Source organism: Oncorhynchus masou, chromosome 21 (genome assembly GCF_036934945.1).
Source record: "Oncorhynchus masou masou isolate Uvic2021 chromosome 21, UVic_Omas_1.1, whole genome shotgun sequence".
NCBI classification, from domain to species: Eukaryota; Metazoa; Chordata; class Actinopteri; order Salmoniformes; family Salmonidae; genus Oncorhynchus; species Oncorhynchus masou.
Genome location: NC_088232.1, coordinates 52,198,483 through 52,218,482, shown reverse-complemented (window position 1 = coordinate 52,218,482; position 20,000 = coordinate 52,198,483). Strand labels below are relative to the sequence as shown.

The following is a 20,000-nucleotide window of genomic DNA, read 5'->3' as shown; positions in this document are numbered from 1 at the left end:
CCCTCCACACTGCCCTCACCCACCTAGACAAGAGGAATACCTCAACCCAGCAACAACAAAAAAGTCCCTTTTTCAGGACTCTGTCTTTCAAAGATAATTTGTAAAAAAATAAAAAAAATAACTTCACAGATCTTCATTGTAAAGGGTTTAAACACTGTTTCCCATGCTTGTTCAATGAACCATAAACAATTAATGAACATGCACCTGTGGAACGGTTTGTTAAGACACTAACAACTTACAGACGGTAGGCAATTAAGGTCACAGTTATGAAAACTTAGGACACTAAAGAGGCCTTTCTACTGACTCTGAAAAACACCAAAAGAAAGATGCCCAGGGTCCCTGCTCATCGACATGAATGTGCCTTAGGCATGCTGTAAGGAGGCATGAGGACTGTAGATGTGGCCAGGGCAATAAATTGCAATGTCCGTACTGTGAGACGCCTAAGACAGCGCTACAGGGAGACAGGACGGACAGCTGATCATCCTCACAGTGGCAGACCAGGTGTAACAACACCTGCACAGGATCAGTACATCTGCACATCACACCTGCGGGACAGTTACAGCACGGCAAAAACAACTACCAGAGTTACACATGGTTTTGCTCACCAGGGGTGATGGTCGGATTCGCGTTTATCGTCGAGGGAATGAGTGTTACACCGAGGCATGTACTCTGGAGCGGGATCGATTTGGGAGGTGGAGGGTCCGTCATGGTCTGGGGCGGTGTGTCACAGCATCATTGGACTGAGCTTGTTGTCATTGCAGGCAATCTCAACGCTGTGCGTTACAGGGAAGACATCCTCCTCCCTCATGTGGTACCCTTCTTGCAGGCTCATCCTGACATGACCCTCCAGCAAGACAATGCCACCAGCCATACTGCTCATTCTGTGCGTGATTTCCTGCAAGACAGGAATGTCAGTGTTCTGCCATGGCCAGCGAAGAGCCTGGATCGCAATCCCATTGAGCACGTCTGGGACTTGTTGGATCGGAGGGTGAGGGCTTGGGCCATTCCCCCCAGAAATTTCTGGGAACTTGAAGGTGCCATGGTGCAAGAGTGGGGTAACATCCCAGAGCAAGAACTAGCAAATCTGGTGCAGTCCATGAGGAGGAGATGCACTGCAGTACTTAATGCAGCTGGTGGCCACACCAGATACTGACTGTTACTTTTGATTTTGACCAACCCCTCCTCTTTGTTCAGGAACACAATATTCCATTTCTGTTAGTCACATGTCTGTGGAACTTGTTCAGTTTATGTCTCAGTTGTTGAAACTTGTTATGTTCATACAAATATTTACACATGTTAAGTTTGCTGAAAATAAAATGCAGTTGACAGTGAGAGAGGACGTTTCTTGGCAGGCCTTGTCACCGGCGACAGTTAGACAGCCTACGGGGAGGTCAGTGACCTGGTAGTGTGGTGCCGGACAATAACCTCTCATTCAACGTCAGTAAGATCAAGGAGCTGTTTGTGGACTACAGGAAACGGAGGGGACGAGAACGCCCTCATCCACATCGACGGGGCTGCAGTGGAGCGGGTCGAGGACTTCAAGTTCCTCAGTGTTCACATGCACACAGTCGTGAAGAAGGCGCGACAACACCTCCTCCCCCTCAGGAGGTGGAAAGGTTTGGCATGGGCCCTAAATCCTCAAAATGTTCTACAACGGTACCATTGAGAGCATCTTCACTGACCGCGTCACTACTTGTTATGACAATAGCACTGCCCTCGTTCGCGCAGACGGCCCAGTACGTCACTGGGGCTGAGCTCCCTGCCATCCAGGACCTCTATATCAGGCGGTGTGAAAGGAAAAGACTTGTTAAAGACTCCAGCCATCCAAGCTATCGACGATTCTCTCTGCCTCTGCATGGCAGGCGGTGCATCAAGTCTGAAACCAACAGACTCCTAAAGAGCCAGTAGCACCGTGCCATAAGACTGCTAAATAGAGAACTAAATATCAATCTGAGTTGCGGTTGTATCTTATTCTTATCTTTGCACTGCACACTCACAGGGCCCTACAGACTATACATACTGATACTCCAACATACACACACACACCAACACACACTACACACACTGATACTCCAACATACACACACACCAACACACACTACACACACTGATACTCCAACATACACACACACCAACACACACTACACACACTGATACTCCAACATACACACACACCAACACACACTACACATACTGATACTCCAACATACACACACACACCAACACACACTACACACACTGATACTCCAACATACACACACACACCAACACACACTACACACACTGATACTCCAACATACACACACACCAACACACACTACACACACTGATACTCCAACATACACACACACCAACACACACTACACATACTGATACTCCAACATACACACACACCAACACACACTACACACACTGATAGTCCAACATACACACACACCAACACACACTACACACACTGATACTCCAACATACACACACACCAACACACACTACACATACTGATACTCCAACATACACACACACCAACACACACTACACACACTGATAGTCCAACATACACACACACCAACACACACTACACACACTGATACTCCAACATACACACACACCAACACACACTACACACACTGATACTCCAGCACACACACACACCAACACACACTACACATACTGATACTCCAACATACACACACACCAACACACACTACACACACTGATACTCCAGCATACACACACACCAACACACACTACACATACTGATACTCCAACATACACACACACCAACACACACTACACACACTGATACTCCAGCATACACACACACCAGCACACACACACACAAACTCTATCATTTATAATATGCACATACATTTATACTGACTCTACACACACACGCACTCACATACAATCATCATATACGCTGCTGCTACTCTGTTTATCATATATCCTGATGCCGAGTCACCTGACCCCTATACATATCTACCTCTATCACGTCAGTATCCCTGTCACCTGACCCCTATACATATCTACCTCTGTCACGTCAGTATACATATCTACCTCTATCACGTCAGTATACATATCTACCTCTATCACGTCAGTATCCCTGTCACCTGACCCCTATACATATCTACCTCTATCACGTCAGTATCCCTGTCACCTGACCCCTATACATATCTACCTCTATCACGTCAGTATCCCTGTCACCTGACCCCTATACATATCTACCTCTATCACGTCAGTATCCCTGCACATTGTAAATGATGGTGCTGGAACTGACCCTGTATATAATGTGCTTCATTGGATGCTGCTGAGGGGAAGACGGCTCATAGTAAAGGCTGGAATGGAAGGAATGGAATGGTATACAAATGAAAACCATGTGTTTGATGCCATTCCACTCACTCCATTCCAGCCTTTACTATGAGCTGTCCCGTCATCAGCAGCCTCCACTGGTATGCTTACTTTGTATTCTACTCTCTTATTTTTTATCTTCGTGCTTGTTATTCTTAGTGCTATATTGTTATTGATTACGGCATTAAAACAGTGACACAAACCGTGACACAAACACACACCGCTATCTGTCTGTTAATTGTTTGCTGTTGTTCTGTTGTTCTCTCACTGTCTCTCTGTCTCTCTCTCTCTCTCTCTCTCTCTCTGTCTCTCTCTCTCTGTCTCTCTCTCTCTCTGTCTCTCTCTCTCTGTCTCTCTCTCTGTCTCTCTGTCTCTCTCTCTGTCTCTCTCTCTGTCTCTCTCTGTCTCTCTCTCTCTCTGTCTCTCTCTCTCTCTGTCTCTCTCTCTCTCTGTCTCTCTCTCTCTGTCTCTCTCTCTCTGTCTCTCTCTCTCTCTGTCTCTCTCTCTGTCTGTCTCTCTCTCTGTCTCTCTCTCTGTCTCTCTCTCTGTCTATATAGGTGGTCCCACTGGCGTTAGTCTGTCTGCTGATTGGTTGCTCTCTCTCTGAGGCGGAGTCTCGTCTGGAGTCCCACCCAGTGGTGCGTGACGCTGTAGAGGCTTGTCTGACATCATCACAACATCTGACATCATCACCAGGAGACCAGAACTCCCCAAATCATTGACTTCCTATAGTTGGAAACTTTATGATACTACAGTATTATAATTATACTATACTTTGATTAACTATACTTTAATAATATGTTTTGATAAGATCAGTTCGTAACCTCTAAAGGAATCTGGTGGATGTAACCTTAATCATTTATCTTCCATTTACTAACATAACAAACACTACATAGTATGATAACATTCGGAAAGCATTCAGACCCATTGACATTTTTCACATTTTGTTACGTTACAGCCTTATTCTAAAATGGATTAAAAATAAATGTAAAAAAATCAGCAATCTGTACACAATACTCCATAATTATAAAGTGAAAACAGGTTTGTAGAATGTTTGCAAATGTATTAAAAACAAACAGAAATAGCTTATTTACATATGTATTCAGACCCTTTGATATGAGAATCGAAATTGAGCTCAGGTGCATCCTGTTTCCGATGATCATCCTTGAGATGTTTCTACAACTTCACCTGTGGTAAATTCAATTGTTTCCATTGATCATCCTTGAGATGTTTCTACAACTTCACCTGTGGTAAATTCAATTGATTGGACATGATTTGTAAAAGGCACACACCTGCAAAAACCAAGCTATGAGGTCGAAGGAAATGTCCGTAGAGCTCCGAGACAGGAATGTGTCAAGGCACAGATCTGGGGAAGGGTACCAAAACATTTATGCACCAATCAAGGTTCCCAAGAACACGGTGGCCTCCATCATTCTTAAATGGAAGAAGTTTGGAACCACCAAGGCTCTTCCTAGAGTTGGCCACCCGGCCAAACTGACCAATCAGGGGAGAAGGGCTTTGGTCAGGGAGGTGACCCAGAACCCGATGGTCACTCTGACTGAGCTCCAGAGTTCCTCTGTGGAGATGGGAGAACCTTCCAGAAGGACAAACATCTCTGCAGCACTCCACCAATCAGGCCTTTATGGTAGAGTGGCCAGACGGAAGCCACTCCTCAGTAAGAGGCACATGAGAGCGCGCTTGGAGTTGGCCAAAAGGCCCATTAAGGACTCTCTTGAGGTCTGGTCTGATGAAACCAAGATTGAACTCTTTTGCCTGAATGCCAAGCATCACGTCTGGAGGAAACATGGCACATCCCTACGGTGAAGCATGGTGGTGGCAGCATGATGCTGTGGGGATGTTTTTGAGCTGCAGGGACTGGGATACGAGTCAGGATTGAGGAAAAGATGAACAGAGAAAAGTACAGCGAGATCCTTGATGAAAACCTGCTCCAGAGTGCTCATGACCTCAGACTGGGGCGAAGGTTCACCTTCCAACAGGACAATGACCCTAAGCACACAGCCAAGACAATGTGGCTTCGGGACAAGTCTCTGAATATCCTTGAGTTGCCCAGCCAGAGCCCGGACTTGAACCTGATCGAACATCTCTGGAGAGACCTGAAAATAGCTGTGCAGCAACGCTCCCCATCCAACCTGACAGCACTTGAGAGGACCTGCAGAGAAGAATGGGAGAAACTCCCCAAATACAGGTGTGTGCCAAGTTTGTAGCATCATTCCCAGGACTTGAGGCTCTAATCGCTGCCAAAGGTGCTTCAACAAAGTTCTGAGTAAAGAGTCTGTATATTTATGTAAATGTGATATTTCCATTTTTCATTTGTAATAAATGTTCAACAATTTAAAAAAAATATGTTTTGCTTTGTTATTATGGGATGTTGTGTTTAGATTGATGAGGATAAAAAAACATTTAATACATTTTAGAATAAGGCTTTGACAGTTAATGTTTCAATCACCCACATGGGTATATGCTCTTAAAAACCAATGAGGAGATGGGAGAGGAGGGACTCGCAGCGCATCAAGCGTCACAAATAGAACCAGGTTCTATTTTAGTGCCTGGCTACGTAGACTATCTTGGCTACGCGTGAGCAGTGTGGGTGCAATGATTGAATAACATGTATGTGTAAATTTAATTTGCAACGCATGCGACACGTAAGCCCCCACATAGGGCAGTAGAACAGCAGACTGTAACCATGACAACAAGGCAGCACCAGAGGGCAGTAGAACAGCAGACTGTAACTATGACAACAAGGCGGCACCAGAGGGCAGTAGAACAGCAGACTGTAACCATGACAACAAGGTGGCACCAGAGGGCAGTAGAACAGCAGACTGTAACCATGACAACAAGGCAGCACCAGAGGGCAGTAGAACAGCAGACTGTAACCATGACAACAAGGCAGCACCAGAGGGCAGTAGAACAGCAGACTGTAACCGGGACAACAAGGCAGCACCAGAGGGCAGTAGAACAGCAAACTGTAACCGTGACAACAAGGCAGCACCAGAGGGCAGTAGAACAGCAGACTGTAACCATGACAATAAGGCAGCACCAGAGGGCAGTAGAACAGCAGACTGTAACCATGACAACAAGACAGCACCAGAGGGCAGTAGAACAGCAGACTGTAACCATGACAACAAGGCGGCACCAGAGGGCAGTAGAACAACAGACTGTAACCATGACAACAAGGCAGCACCAGAGGGCAGTAGAACATAACATGAGAAAATCTACTGCAACTGTAGTTGGAAACAAAGCCGTAGGTTGAGTTCCTGCCTGGGTTTGATGCGTTGGTGTTGCATTGCAGATTGTTATATCATATGATGTGGTTAGCTGCTATGTTAAACACCTATTGAGGCGTTGTGAGATCTGGCATTCGTCCGCAATGTAGTAGGGCAGGAACTCGACCGTATAGAGACGTTGGAGCTGGACGCCACGTTGTTACCTCTGAACATTCCATTCAACCACTCATGAGCTGTGATGTTCAGACATTTCCATCAATTGCTATTGGACAATCTTGACCAGAAACCTGGTGGCCACATGGTTAGAATATCAGCACCTATAAGCCAATATGTCAAATATCAGTGGTCGCCAACATGTCAAAGCTGTGATCCGCCTCTAGCTATTTGGAGTTATCTGTGAACAAAGCCAATGTTCTGACACAGTCCTGAGGTCTCATTGGTTCACTTCCAGTTATAAGAAAATCTGTTTCAGACCATTTTCTAAAACAATTTCTTCAAAGCAAGTTTACCTGAACAGTCAAAGGACATAGAACATACTTGAGAATATTCTCAACTTTCTCCTGTAGGGATCCGTCTCCCAGCGAGATAATATTTATCACAAAAAAATGTCCAAATGTATCCCACAGCCAATGTAGCATTGTGCTTATACTGACAGCGTCTGTTTCTGCCTTGTGTCCGTGAGGCTACGGCTCAGATTGGACTGTGGTGTAAAACATCCTCAATCCCTCTGTGGCAAATTAAAAGACACACACACACACACACACACACACACACACACACACACACACACACACACACACACAGAGGATTAGAGTAACATGGGTGCTGTTCTCTATCAGAGTGACTGAGCTGCTTTAGATCCGGTATCCTGGAGCCAATGTGGCACTTCTGGTGCACTGTACACACATTACACACACTACACAAACATTACACACACTGAACAGAATCTAAAGGGATCCCACTCTCCTCTTCACAAAATAGTTAGTCTTTATCTGAACTAGATCTTTTACAAAAGAGTTTAAATGTTCTAGTCAGTGGAAATCTTTCGCATGGTACCTTTAAGCAGCAACAAATTTCAACTAAACAGTATTTTTCGTTTAAAATATTTTATTTTATTCATTATTATACATTAAAATACATTAGAATCTTCATTTGAAACTTTACATGGTGTTCCCAAGGTTATGTCACACAAGATTGACAGCCGAACGGACCAATAGCAGCATAGACATGTCCCACAGCACCACCAACCAACCAATAGGACTTGATTGACGCCCAAAAAACAAACAAAAACAGACTGCTTAGACTGAGCCTGAGAGAATCATAGTGCACATCTGTCTCAACCCTGTGTAAAGATATGTTACAGTATAGATATATAGATATGAGGACTTCGCTCTAAACTACAAGTGTCAAAGTCCACCCTGTTTGATCTTATCCATAAATATATTCAATACATCCAGATAACCCTTCAGTCAGGTAGGACAACAACAACAACAATACCAGCTGTACCGCTAATAATGAGATTAAAGATAGAGATAGATGTCTCTCTTCTCTCTCCCTCATCTCTCTTGACACCATGGTTGCAGTAAAAGCCTATTTATGCTTGATCCGAAAAAAATGTGATCGGAGGCTCTGAACGGAAGGTGTGACGCAATTGCAGAGCCTCCAGATGCACACGGAGACCAAACTGAGCTCTGTACGGCATCGCCGTGCGCCTCCCCAACTCTGTACCAATGCGGAGGGTTACGTATAGCTCCTCATTGACATGATTGGTTGACAATCTCACTTCCTTGACAACAGCTCTGCGCTGCTCGGCGATGGGCAAAAATAATGAATTGCCCTGACTTCTGCAGAGACCGTAATCACCGTAAATGGTGCTCCGGTCGATGCAAACGTCGGATTGACCACGCAATGCCTTTATTAAGACTTTAGTGATTACCGTCCCACATGGTTAAAGCCCTCCTGCGTCATATCGCTTGACAAAACAACTGAACGCAACAACACAGACGCAGATCAGGGTGCGTTACCTTGACAACTCAACAACAACAACCTTCACGGGTCTGACAGAAAGCACACTTAAACAGGTTCGGTACTAGTGATGAGCGATTAACGGAAATGTTGTACTTTTTTTTCTTTGCTATTAAACAACTAATTGACTGAAGTCAGTTAAATTACTTGAATTACATTTATTTTTAATTTTTTTTGTGTGTGCCCAACACATAAATCACTCAAGAGAGAAATCAAGTCAAGAACTATGTGGAACACTGGGCTGAAGGGAGTTGTAGTTTTCATAGACGGGTTGGATTCGCAACTGTGGGGCAAAACAGATATCCATTCTTATCCAATGTTTATTGAAAACATAAATAAAATGTATTGATGAGCTAGCGTTTTTTTTTTGCCATATTAGCATTGACATGAAATCAGCCAAAACAAGACATGATATCAATAACAAGAAACAAGACACATCCAGAATCCCCACACACTAGTTTCTTGTCATTCTTGCTAGCAATCTGGCCATCCAGAATCACAACAGGTTGACTTCTGCCCCACGGAAGCGCGCACATCGTTTTCGTGATATCAGCTAACCCATCTATATAAAGCAAATATTCAACTTATTAGTTCAGTGCAGAAACATGGGCAATTAACTACAATGCCCATAATCCATTGCGCCTGTTCTTTCCTGCTTCAACAGAGACACGTTTACGCGTGCTCTGTTAGGTTAGATACTCACAGACCGCAATGTGCACAACACAATGACAAGAGGGACAGAGACAGTTGGTGAAGGTATGCCTTATCTACTTTGAAGAACTAGTAAAATGATTTAGCCAGACAGCTATGCGGCATACTTAGGCAGGCTAGCTAAATAGGATGACAAGACAGTACAGTCTGGGGAGTACAGATACAATATTAGATGGGCTGGCTGGCAGCTACTGCCTGAACAGATGTGAGACCATGACTTTAAAAGAATGAACAATAATAAAATAATTTAATAAAACTTAAGTAAATATACACAACTGAAATATTTTATTATTTCATAGTAATTTCAACATGCTCTATTGGTGTCTACCCAATGTGGACCTGACAGAGTCAATGGAATATTTTCTACATGTTTTGGCAATTGAATGTTCACTAGTTTAGTCTTTGGAATTTCTATTAAAGAGAAAAAAAGAAAAATAATCTGTTTAATTTCATAATTCCATAATGCATTTAAAATATGTTTTAATTATCGAAATTGAAAAAAAATAAACATGATTATATTTTAATAATCGAAACGAAACCGAACCAACTTCAAAAAGCACTAATCGCTCAGCACTATTCGGGTACCAAACATTATAGGGAAGTTGTCCGTCATGCACCCACCATAATCGTTCATACAACCCTCCTTCCCTGAGGTTCTCTGAGATTCCAACGTCAGTCTTCAAACACTGAGCTTCAGAATGACACTACAGTAATCTTATCAAGTATACATTATATAAATATATAGTTTGGTTGTTACTTTGAATACATTGCCCCAATGCCTATTGTCACAGGGAGGTATATGTTTATGGCTAAGTGATACAAGTAAACCTGTATGTGATGTCAGTACCTTGTGCTCTCAGGTTAACCTAAGAGAAGTGGTTTCCAATCTAAACCATATGTCTGTCTGCGACCCAGGAGGAATTGGTCTCCACTTTGAGTCCTGTTTGGGGAGAACCGGTCTAGAGTGTAATTCTGTTTAACAACACACCTATTCACAAACACAAAATACGCATATCATCATGACGTCCAAAATATACACCCCTCCAGACAGTAGAGAATATACACCCCTCCAGACAGTAGAGAATATACACCCCTCCAGACAGTAGAGAATATACACCCCTCCAGACAGTAGAGAATATACACCCCTCTATACAGTAGAGAATATACACCCCTCTATACAGTAGAGAATATACACCCCTACAAACAGTAGAGAATATACACCCCTCCAGACAGTAGAGAATATACACCCCTCCAGACAGTAGAGAATATACACCCCTCCAGACAGTAGAGAATATACACCCCTCCAGACAGTAGAGAATATACACCCCTCTATACAGTAGAGAATATACACCCCTCTAGACAGTAGAGAATATACACCCCTCTATACAGTAGAGAATATACATCCCTCTATACAGTAGAGAATATACACCCCTCTAGACAGTAGAGAATATACACTCCTCTATACAGTAGAGAATATACACTCCTCTATACAGTAGAGAATATACACCCCTCTATACAGTAGAGCATATACACCCCTCTATACAGTAGAGAATATACACCCCTCTATACAGTAGATAATATACACCCCTCTAGACAGTAGAGAATATACACCCCTCCAGACAGTAGAGAATATACACCCCTCCATAAAGTAGAGAATATACACCCCTCTATACAGTAGAGAATATACACCCCTCCAGACAGTAGAGAATATACACCCCTCCATAAAGTAGAGAATATACACCCCTCTATACAGTAGAGAATATACACCCCTCCAGACAGTAGAGAATATACACCCCTCCATAAAGTAGAGAATATACACCCCTCTATACAGTAGAGAATATACACCCCTCCAGACAGTAGAGAATATACACCCCTCCATAAAGCAGAGAATATACACCCCTCTATACAGTAGAGAATATACACCCCTCTATACAGTAGAGAATATACACCCCTTCAGACAGTAGAGAATATACACCCCTCTATACAGTAGAGAATATACACCCCTCCAGACAGTAGAGAATATACACCCCTCCAGACAGTAGAGAATATACACCCCTCTATACAGTAGAGAATATACACCCCTCCAGACAGTAGAGAATATACACCCCTCCAGACAGTAGAGAATATACACCCCTCTATACAGTAGAGAATATACACCCCTCCAGACAGTAGAGAATATACACCCCTCCAGACAGTAGAGAATATACACCCCTCCAGACAGTAGAGAATATAGACCCCTCTATACAGTAGAGAATATACACCCCTCTATACAGTAGAGAATATACACCCCTCTATACAGTAGAGAATATACACCCCTCTATACAGTAGAGAATATACACCCCTCTATACAGTAGAGAATATACACCCCTCCAGACAGTAGAGAATATACACCCCTCTATACAGTAGAGTATATACACCCCTCCAGACAGTAGAGAATATACACCCCTCCAGACAGTAGAGAATATACACCCCTCTATACAGAAGATAATATACACCCCTCCAGACAGTAGAGAATATACACCCCTCTATACAGTAGAGAATATACACCCCTCCAGACAGTAGAGAATATACACCCCTCCAGACAGTAGAGAATATACACCCCTCTATACAGTAGAGAATATACACCCCTCCAGACAGTAGAGAATATACACCCCTCCAGACAGTAGAGAATATACACCCCTCCAGACAGTAGAGAATATACACCCCTCCAGACAGTAGAGAATATACACCCCTCTAGACAGTAGAGAATATACACCCCTCTATACAGTAGAGAATATACACCCCTCTATACAGTAGAGAATATACACCCCTCTATACAGTAGAGAATATACACCCCTCTATACAGTAGAGTATATACACCCCTCCATACAGTAGAGAATATACACCCCTCAGACAAACAGACAGAGAATATACACCCCTCCAGACAGTAGAGAATATACACCCCTCTATACAGTAGAGTATATACACCCCTCCATACAGTAGAGAATATACACCCCTCTATACAGTAGAGAAATATCCAGACAGTAGAGAATATACACCCCTCCAGACAGTAGAGAATATACACCCCTCCAGACAGTAGAGAATATACACCCCTCCAGACAGTAGAGAATATACATCCCTCCATACAGTAGAGAATATACACCCCTCTATACAGTAGAGAATATACACCCCTCTATACAGTAGAGAATATACACCCCTCCAGACAGTAGAGAATATACACCCCTCCAGACAGTAGAGAATATACACCCCTCTAGACAGTAGAGAATATACACCCCTCTATACAGTAGAGAATATACACCCCTCTATACAGTAGAGAATATACAACCCTCCAGACAGTAGAGAATATACACCCCTCTAGACAGTAGAGAATATACACCCCTCTATACAGTAGAGAATATACACCCCTCCAGACAGTAGAGAATATACACCCCTCTAGACAGTAGAGAATATACACCCCTCCAGACAGTAGAGTATATACACCCCTCTATACAGTAGAGTATATATATATCCCTCCAGGAAAATAAAATCAGACATAAATACAATTGGTTTCTAGAAATATACAAATATAATTTTCACATGACATCTTATGGTTTGTAATATTATGATTGTTTCAGTTATACCCTTCCATAACAATAACAAGTACATGCCACTCTGACTTGGCAGAATCTACCTTCACCTGTGCAATACCTCCGGTATAGATATTCTTAACCTAGGGAGGGGATTATAAAGTGCTTTATGTGACTGTGGTGCTTGCAGATCTAGAACGTCCAGTTCTATCTTCTGTGATAGAACTGGACGTCATAGATCATTACTATGTCCTGTGAGGGTTACATTTCTAGATCATCTAGTTCTATATCGCTCTCTTTGGGTTTCCTGCGTTTGGCTCTGGCTGGAGATCGGCTCCTCCTCTGGCCTTTCCCCCCAGACCCCTCACCTGCAGACGCCATCTTGTGTCCATCAGAGCCGGTTTCCTTGGTCTCAATGGGTGTTAAAGAGCGCATTGGTGAAACTGTGTTCTCCATAGATCCTGGCTGGGACTCCACAGAGGTTCTGGTCATCTGGCTTATCAGGGGCATTTCTCGGTTTCCCTCTTTCACCTCTTCATTGTCTTCTTCAGGATTCAACTCCTCCACAGCATCCTCCACCCCCACATTGCCCTCTGTGCCTTCCTCAGGAGTCTCTCCCTCTGCTCCCGTCTCACCCTCCTCCTCTCCACTTGTCTCTCCTGCTGTGTTTCCATTCTCTTCCTCCTCCTCCTCCTCTTCTTCCACCTTGAATTCAGACACCGCATTGTTCTCCTCTCCTTCATCCTCCTCCTCCTCTTCGTCTCCTCCTGTTTCATCCTCCTCAGCTGTTCCCTCTCCTGTCTCTACTCCCTCCTCACCCGTCTCCTCCCTCTCCCCCTCTCCCATCTCTTCCACCACCTCATCCCCCTCTGCTGGTCCATCAACAGTGTTTTCATCTCCTCCCGCTTGACCCTCCTGCACTGCTTCAGCGTCCCCTGCTCCTTCCTCTTCCCCTTCTACTAACTCCTCTCCCTCTCCAGTCTCCTCCGCGTCCACGCCATCTTCTCCTGAAATTTCACCTCCCATCTCTCCTTCCTCCTCCTCCTCATCCTCTGTTCCCTCCACCACTCCATCCTCCTGTTCTTCAGGCTGTATCTCCTCAGCTATCTCCTCAGCTATCTCCTCAGCTATCTCCTCCTCTACTTCCCCCATCACAGACTCAGCTCCATCACTCTCCTGTACTTCCTCCTCTCCCTCAGTCACTCCTTCCTCTTCCTCCTCAGGGATAGCTTCCTCTATGACAACAGTTGGTATAATATCCTCCTTGGTCTCCTCCTCTTCCTCGTCTTTGTGTACCACCTCTGGATTCACACCCTCCTCTTCCTCTTTCTTCTCCTCCAATTCCAGGCGATCATTGTTCAACCCCTCCGTGGGGCTAGAGGGCGCAAGAGGCTTTGGGTCTTTCTTCATCAGCAGGATCTTCCGCAGATCAAACGCCATCATCACCGGCGCTGTGGCGACCACAGCTTCCATTTTGATTTGTTGGACATCCGCCTTCTTCCGTATACAGGCGTCGCAGGGACAGTACTCATCCTCGCCCTCGCTGCGCGGGTCACTAACATCCGCCCCCGAACCCTGCTCCCCGTCACTCTTGTTCACTGACTGAACCTTCATGACCTTCAAAGCACAGTCAAACTTTATTACGAATGTATGCAAAACATGACAATACACTTTACAATAAATTAGGAATTCAAATATATTATGTAATAAAGTCTTAGTTAAAAGTTTTTTAAAAAGCTGTTAAACTAAAATAGTGACTTTGTTACTGAGTGACTTTAAAGGTAATTTAGAAACCTCAGGTGTTGGCCCCTCCCACCTTTAGCCTCCGCCTCCTCTGGTCTGTAACGGTTGAATCGCGGGACAGGATAGGGGGGCGCGGCACGCCCCCCCGCCCTGCACGCCCCCGGATCTTCCTCAGCTCACGATCAATGCTTGTCTGGATCCTCTTCTTCACCTCGTCTCTCAGCTCAGTGATCATAGTGTCCAACATCACATTGTTGTCTAGGTCCCAACGCACCTTCACAAACACAACAGTATTATCAAGATTATTCATTAAGAAAATGATTGTGATGAATATGATGATTCATGTTGTTGTATCAGTACCTTGAACTCAGCCATGGCGTCGACGTAGTGGGTCATAAACTGTTTCTCCAGCTTCTTCAGCAGGTTGAGAACCCAGACCGGGTCAGGGTCCTGGGAGACACGCTTGGTGAGCAGCGCTCGCTGGACTGACGGAGGTGTCCCTGAGCTAGGGGTGTCCTCCGGGGTGTCTCTCTCTATGTCAGTGGGGGACTTATAGGCCGTGCTGTTTGAAGAAGATGGGCTTCTTGGGGCTTTGAGGCTCTCAGTAGTCTGCATCATCTCACCTCTCCCTGCGGGCGACTCTGAGATCGCCTCATCCTCCCCTGGACTGCTCTGTACTCGGCTGGCGATGTCTGGGGTAGCCGTGTCTGAAAGCAGCTCTGCTGATGCTCTTTCTCCTCCCTCTGTCTCTCCCTCTGTCTCTCCCTCTGTCTCTCCCTCTCCTCTTGTCTCTCCTACTCCTTCCTCCCCCTCTCCCTCTCCTCCTGTCTCTCCTACTCCTTCCTCCCCCTCTCCTCCCTCTGTCTCTCCCTCTCCTCCTGTCTCTCCTACTCCTTCCTCCCCCTCTCCCTCTCCTCCCTCTCCTCCCTCTGTCTCTCCCTCTTCTTCCTCTGTCTCTCCTGCCTCCCCCTCCCCTCCCTCTTCCTCTCCCTCTGCTATGGGAGTGATGTCCCCCGCTGTTTCATCTGGTTTGCCTTTCCCAGAACCCCCCGACCCAGCTGAGCCACTGCTCAGGTCCACACCAGAGTCTTTCAACCTCTCCTTCCCCTCTGCATCTCCCTCTTTCCCCTTCCCGGGGTTGGGCTTAGACAGCCACAGTGACTCTAGTATATCCATGACCTCTTGGTATCGCTGGTCCCTGTCAGGGCCTGGGGCTGCAGCTGGGAGAGAGGGCGGGTCGATGAGCTGCAGCTGAGCCAGACAGTCCAGCAGACCTTTAGCAGAGGAGCTCAGTCTGCGTCCGTACACAGGACTTATCTGGAGTAAAGGGATAGAATTAGAAATAAATTGTATCAAATGTGGGTTTTTTTTTATCTCCCTGAAAATCATACAAACCATGAATATGACACATAAAAAAAATATGAAATCAATAGTAGTTTAAAAGTATGAAGTATATAACCCGATGAGATTTGGAAAATTCCTATTTTCGGTTGAAAAGATGTTTAAAATACAATGAAAATACTTTTCAACATCTTGTGCAAAGTAAAGTCTAGAAACAGGAAATACCTCGGGCAGGGAGCTGCATCGGCCCAGTGTAGGGCTCAGTAGAACCTTCATTACTGCCACAGATGAGTGGCAGCTCCGAGGCAGCTCTGATTCTTTACTGAGGAACAGGTGGCGAGGACGAGAGGAAGTGATGTCATTGGTGGGCGGGGCTGGGTCAGGGCAGAAGCCAGCACACTCTACCCCCTCTTCTCCTCCCTCCTCCCTCTCTTCTTCTTTTTTTTCTTCCTTCTCTTGCTCCACTGCTACTCCCTCCTCCTCTCCCCTCTCTTCCTCCTCCTCTTTCACCTCCTCCTCTTCCTCTGGGTGCTCTTCAGCCTCCTTCACTTCCTCTTCCTGTTGTCCTGGTTCAGCCGTCTTCTCCTCTTCCTGTTGTCCTGGTTCAGCCGTGTTCTCCTGCTCCAGCACTGTGGTCTCAACCGGTTCTTGTTTCTCCTCAGTCTCCTCTCCTCCCTGTCCCTCTGTTTCCCCTCCTTTCTCCACGGCTTCCTCTCCTTCTTCTGTCTCCTCAATTCCCTTGTTCATCTCGTCTTCAGGGCTATCCATACCGCCGTCGGCAGGTATGCCTCTCAGCCAATCACTGACAACGTCGTTGGGCAAGGTGTTAGGCAGACAGAGGGGATCCAGCTCCTCTAACTCTGCCTCTTCCTGTTCGGGTTCCCTGCTCCTCCGGCTCTGTCCACTCTTCCCGCTCTCAGTGAGGCTAACCTTTGACCCTACAGGGCTGGAGGGGCGCAAGGCGGCAATGTTCCCCTTGAGCAGGTCAGCAGCTGACAGGAACTGAGAGAGGAGGCTGTCACTGATGCTGGCCGTCTCCAATTGAATGGTGGGACTGGGGGACTGGGGGACAGGGTCTCTCGCTCGCGGTGACTTTGGTCTGGAATTCCTTTCTATCACCGTCTTCACAGAGCGAACGCTGCCTGTGTCACTCTGAGCTTTGACTCTGTGACCTTGACCTTTCACTTGTAGGAAGTCGGAGGCGCTTGTATTTGGACTCTCCTGCTCATGGGCATCGCTGGCCTTCTCAACTTTCACCTTTGACCCGGTGGGGCGGGCGGAGGAAGCAGACACAGGTCTTGAGTCTCCAGCTGCTTTGGCAGGGCTCTTGGAGCGTACGCTGGACGCTTTCTCCTCTGTGACATCATTTCTGATGTCATCAGCTATGTCTGCGGCCCTGCTGGCGGCTTGACTTCGAGACTCCTCATTGGCTGTCTCGGAGGTGGCAGGCGGTGTTCGATTGGTAGGTTTAGCGCTGGTCTGTGATGTTCTGGAGAGGGGTCTGGTGGGGGAGGAATCTGCTTTACTTTTGAGTTTTGTGCTCATGGCAGATTTCACACGGCCTGTCTCAAGGTCATCTCCTGTAGTGCTGGGGAGGGGTCTAACGCCTCTCTCACCTCTCTCTTTTTTCAGGTGCGGAAACATACTTCTGTTACTTGCATTAGACTTATTAGATGTACTGGACTTAGCTGAGATGTGAGATTTAGCCGACATGGCGCTAGCTGGTCTCTCCTCTGTTTTCTCTCCCTCACGGTCAACCTCTGTTGTTTCAATGGCAGGGACGTCTGCTGTTTTAGGTGCTGGAGAGACCGCTCTAGCACTTCCACTATTACAGGTGGACTTGTGAGACCTGCTGGACTTTGCTGAAACATTGGATTTAGTCGACATGGCACTCGCTGGTCTCTCTGTCCCCTCTCCCTTCTCGTCTCCTCCGGTGGTCTCAACAACAGGGACATCAGCTGGCGTTTCAGCCCTCTTACTACTGCTGGACTTATGGGACCTGGTGGACTTGTCAGAGGTGGTGGATTTAGCCGACATGACGCTCGCTGGTCTCTCGTCAGACTTCTCGTCCTCTTTGTCCCCCTGTTCTTTAGAGGGAATATCTTGAGCCACTGGAGAGATCACTTCAGCACCTCCATTACAGGTGGACCTGTCAGACCTGCGGGTCTTTGCTGAAGCGTTAGATTTAGCTGAAATGACACGGGCTGCTCTCTCTTTCTCGTCTCCGACCTCGTCTCCTCCTGTTGTTTCAATAACAGGGACATCGGCTGGTTGAGATCTTTGACTCTCAGCCCTCCTGCTGCAGGTAGACTTATGAGATCTGCTGGACTTGACTGAAGCACTGGTTTTAGCTGAGATGACACTCGCCGGTCTCTCCTCTGTGTCTCCAGCAACAATTGTATCATCGACCGTCTCCTCTCCCCCTGTCGTCGTAATAACAGGGATGATTTTAGTCCCTGGTGTCTCAGCCCTGACATTCCTACTGCAGGTAGACTTGTGGGATCTGCTGGACTTGACTGAAGCACTGGTTTTAGCAGACACGGTGCTCGCTGCTCTCTCTCCCTCCTCATCTACAGCAGAAGCTGGTACCTCTGGTGAGTTGGGAGAAGGGGCAAGTTCAGCTGGTGAGTTGGAGGAAGAGGCCCGTTCTGCATTGCTGCAGGTGGACTTATGAGATCTGCTAGACTTCCCCATTGTTTCAATAGCCAGGATGTTAGCCCCTTTAAAGACAACCCTCTCTGAAGGTTTGGTAGACTTGTGAGATCTGCTAGACTTAACTGAAACGTTCATTTTAGCTGGCGTGGCGCTCGCCGGCCTCTCCTCTGCGTATCCTGCGGCGGCAGCAGACCCATTCTCATCTCCTTCTGTTGTTTCAATAGCAGGGATGTCTTTGGCGACAGGTGTCTCAGCCCTAGCACTCCTACTACAGGTAGACTGGTGAGACCTGCTAGACCTGACAGAAGCCCTGATTTCACCTGACGCGGCTGCTCTCTGTTCCTCCGTGTCCTCCGCTGGATCGTTGACTGGCTTTGGAGAGGTAGCTTTATGGTTAGACTTGTGGGACCTGCTGGACTTTGCTGAGTCACTGGTTTTAGTTGACCTGGCACTCGCTGCTCTCTCCTCTCCCTCCTCATCTAGACCAGGTTCGGTTTCTGGCGCCTCTGAATAGGGGGAAGGGGCCTGTTCTGCTTTGCTGTAGGTGGACTTATGGGACCAGCTGGACTTAACCGAGAGGTTAGATTTAGCTGACATGGAGCTCTCTGCCCTCTCCTCTGTTTTCTCTTCTGCCTCTTCACCTTCACCGGCTGTCTCAATATCAGGGACTTCGGGTGTGTCAGAGCTGACAGAAGCAGCCCGAGACTTATGACATCTGCTGGACTTTGCTGAAACACAGGTTTTATTTGACATATCACTGGCTTCTCTGTCCTCTGTATCCTCAGCAGCTTCAGGTTCTGATCTGGGAGATGCTGCCCTCTCTGAAACTTTTGTGGACCCATCTGTTTTGCTACAGGTGGACTTATGAGACCTGCTAGACTTGGCTGAGAGGTTTGATTTAGTTGACATGGCACTTGCTGGTCTCTCCTCTCCCACCTCGTCAGTAGCTGTTGCCTCTGGTAATTTGGGGGAAGGCGCCCGTTCAGATTTGCTGCCGTAGGACTTCTGAGACCTGTTGGACTTTACTGAGAGGTTACATTTAGCTGACATGGCGCTTGATGGTCTCTGCTCTCTTCTGTCTTCCACTCCTCCCTCTTCCTCCCTCTCTTCCTCCATCTCTTCCTCCATCTCTTCCTCCATCTCTTCCTCCATCTCTTCCTCCATGTCTGCAAGGGATTCTGAAGCCTTAGACTTATGGGAGGTTCTGGAGTTCCTGCCCTTGACTGAAGAGAAGGATTTAGCTGAGAGGACACTGGCTGCTCTCTCGTCTTTCTCCTCCTCTTCTCTCTTCTCGCCAACCTCCACCTCTCCCTCCTTCCCAGTATCCTCTCCCTCCTCGGGAAGTGACAGGTGTGACATTCTGCTG

The 20,000-nt window shown here is 46.4% G+C and overlaps 2 protein-coding genes across 2 annotated transcripts in view; one reads left to right on the top strand and one right to left on the bottom strand.

Moving 5' to 3' along the window:
* gckr (glucokinase (hexokinase 4) regulator) overlaps nt 1–9,554 on the top strand; it is a 37,499-nt gene extending 27,945 nt beyond the window's left edge. Inside the window, exon 18 of the mRNA XM_064927038.1 lies at nt 3,906–9,554. Within this exon, the coding sequence (XP_064783110.1) occupies nt 3,906–4,070 (165 nt within the window). The 3' untranslated portion in view covers nt 4,071–9,554. The remainder of the gene's footprint in view (nt 1–3,905) is intronic.
* A 3,533-nt stretch (nt 9,555–13,087) lies between these two features.
* Nucleotides 13,088–20,000, bottom strand: part of rp1l1a (rp1 like 1a) — a 9,851-nt gene continuing 2,938 nt past the window's right edge. Inside the window, exons 4-8 of the mRNA XM_064927037.1 lie at nt 16,205–20,000; nt 15,673–15,955; nt 14,999–15,330; nt 14,712–14,912; nt 13,088–14,512 (exon numbers count right to left, since the gene is read on the bottom strand). The exon at nt 16,205–20,000 is cut by the window's right edge and continues 1,151 nt beyond it. Coding sequence (XP_064783109.1) covers nt 13,157–14,512; nt 14,712–14,912; nt 14,999–15,330; nt 15,673–15,955; nt 16,205–20,000 — 5,968 coding nt within the window. The 3' untranslated portion in view covers nt 13,088–13,156. The remainder of the gene's footprint in view (nt 14,513–14,711; nt 14,913–14,998; nt 15,331–15,672; nt 15,956–16,204) is intronic.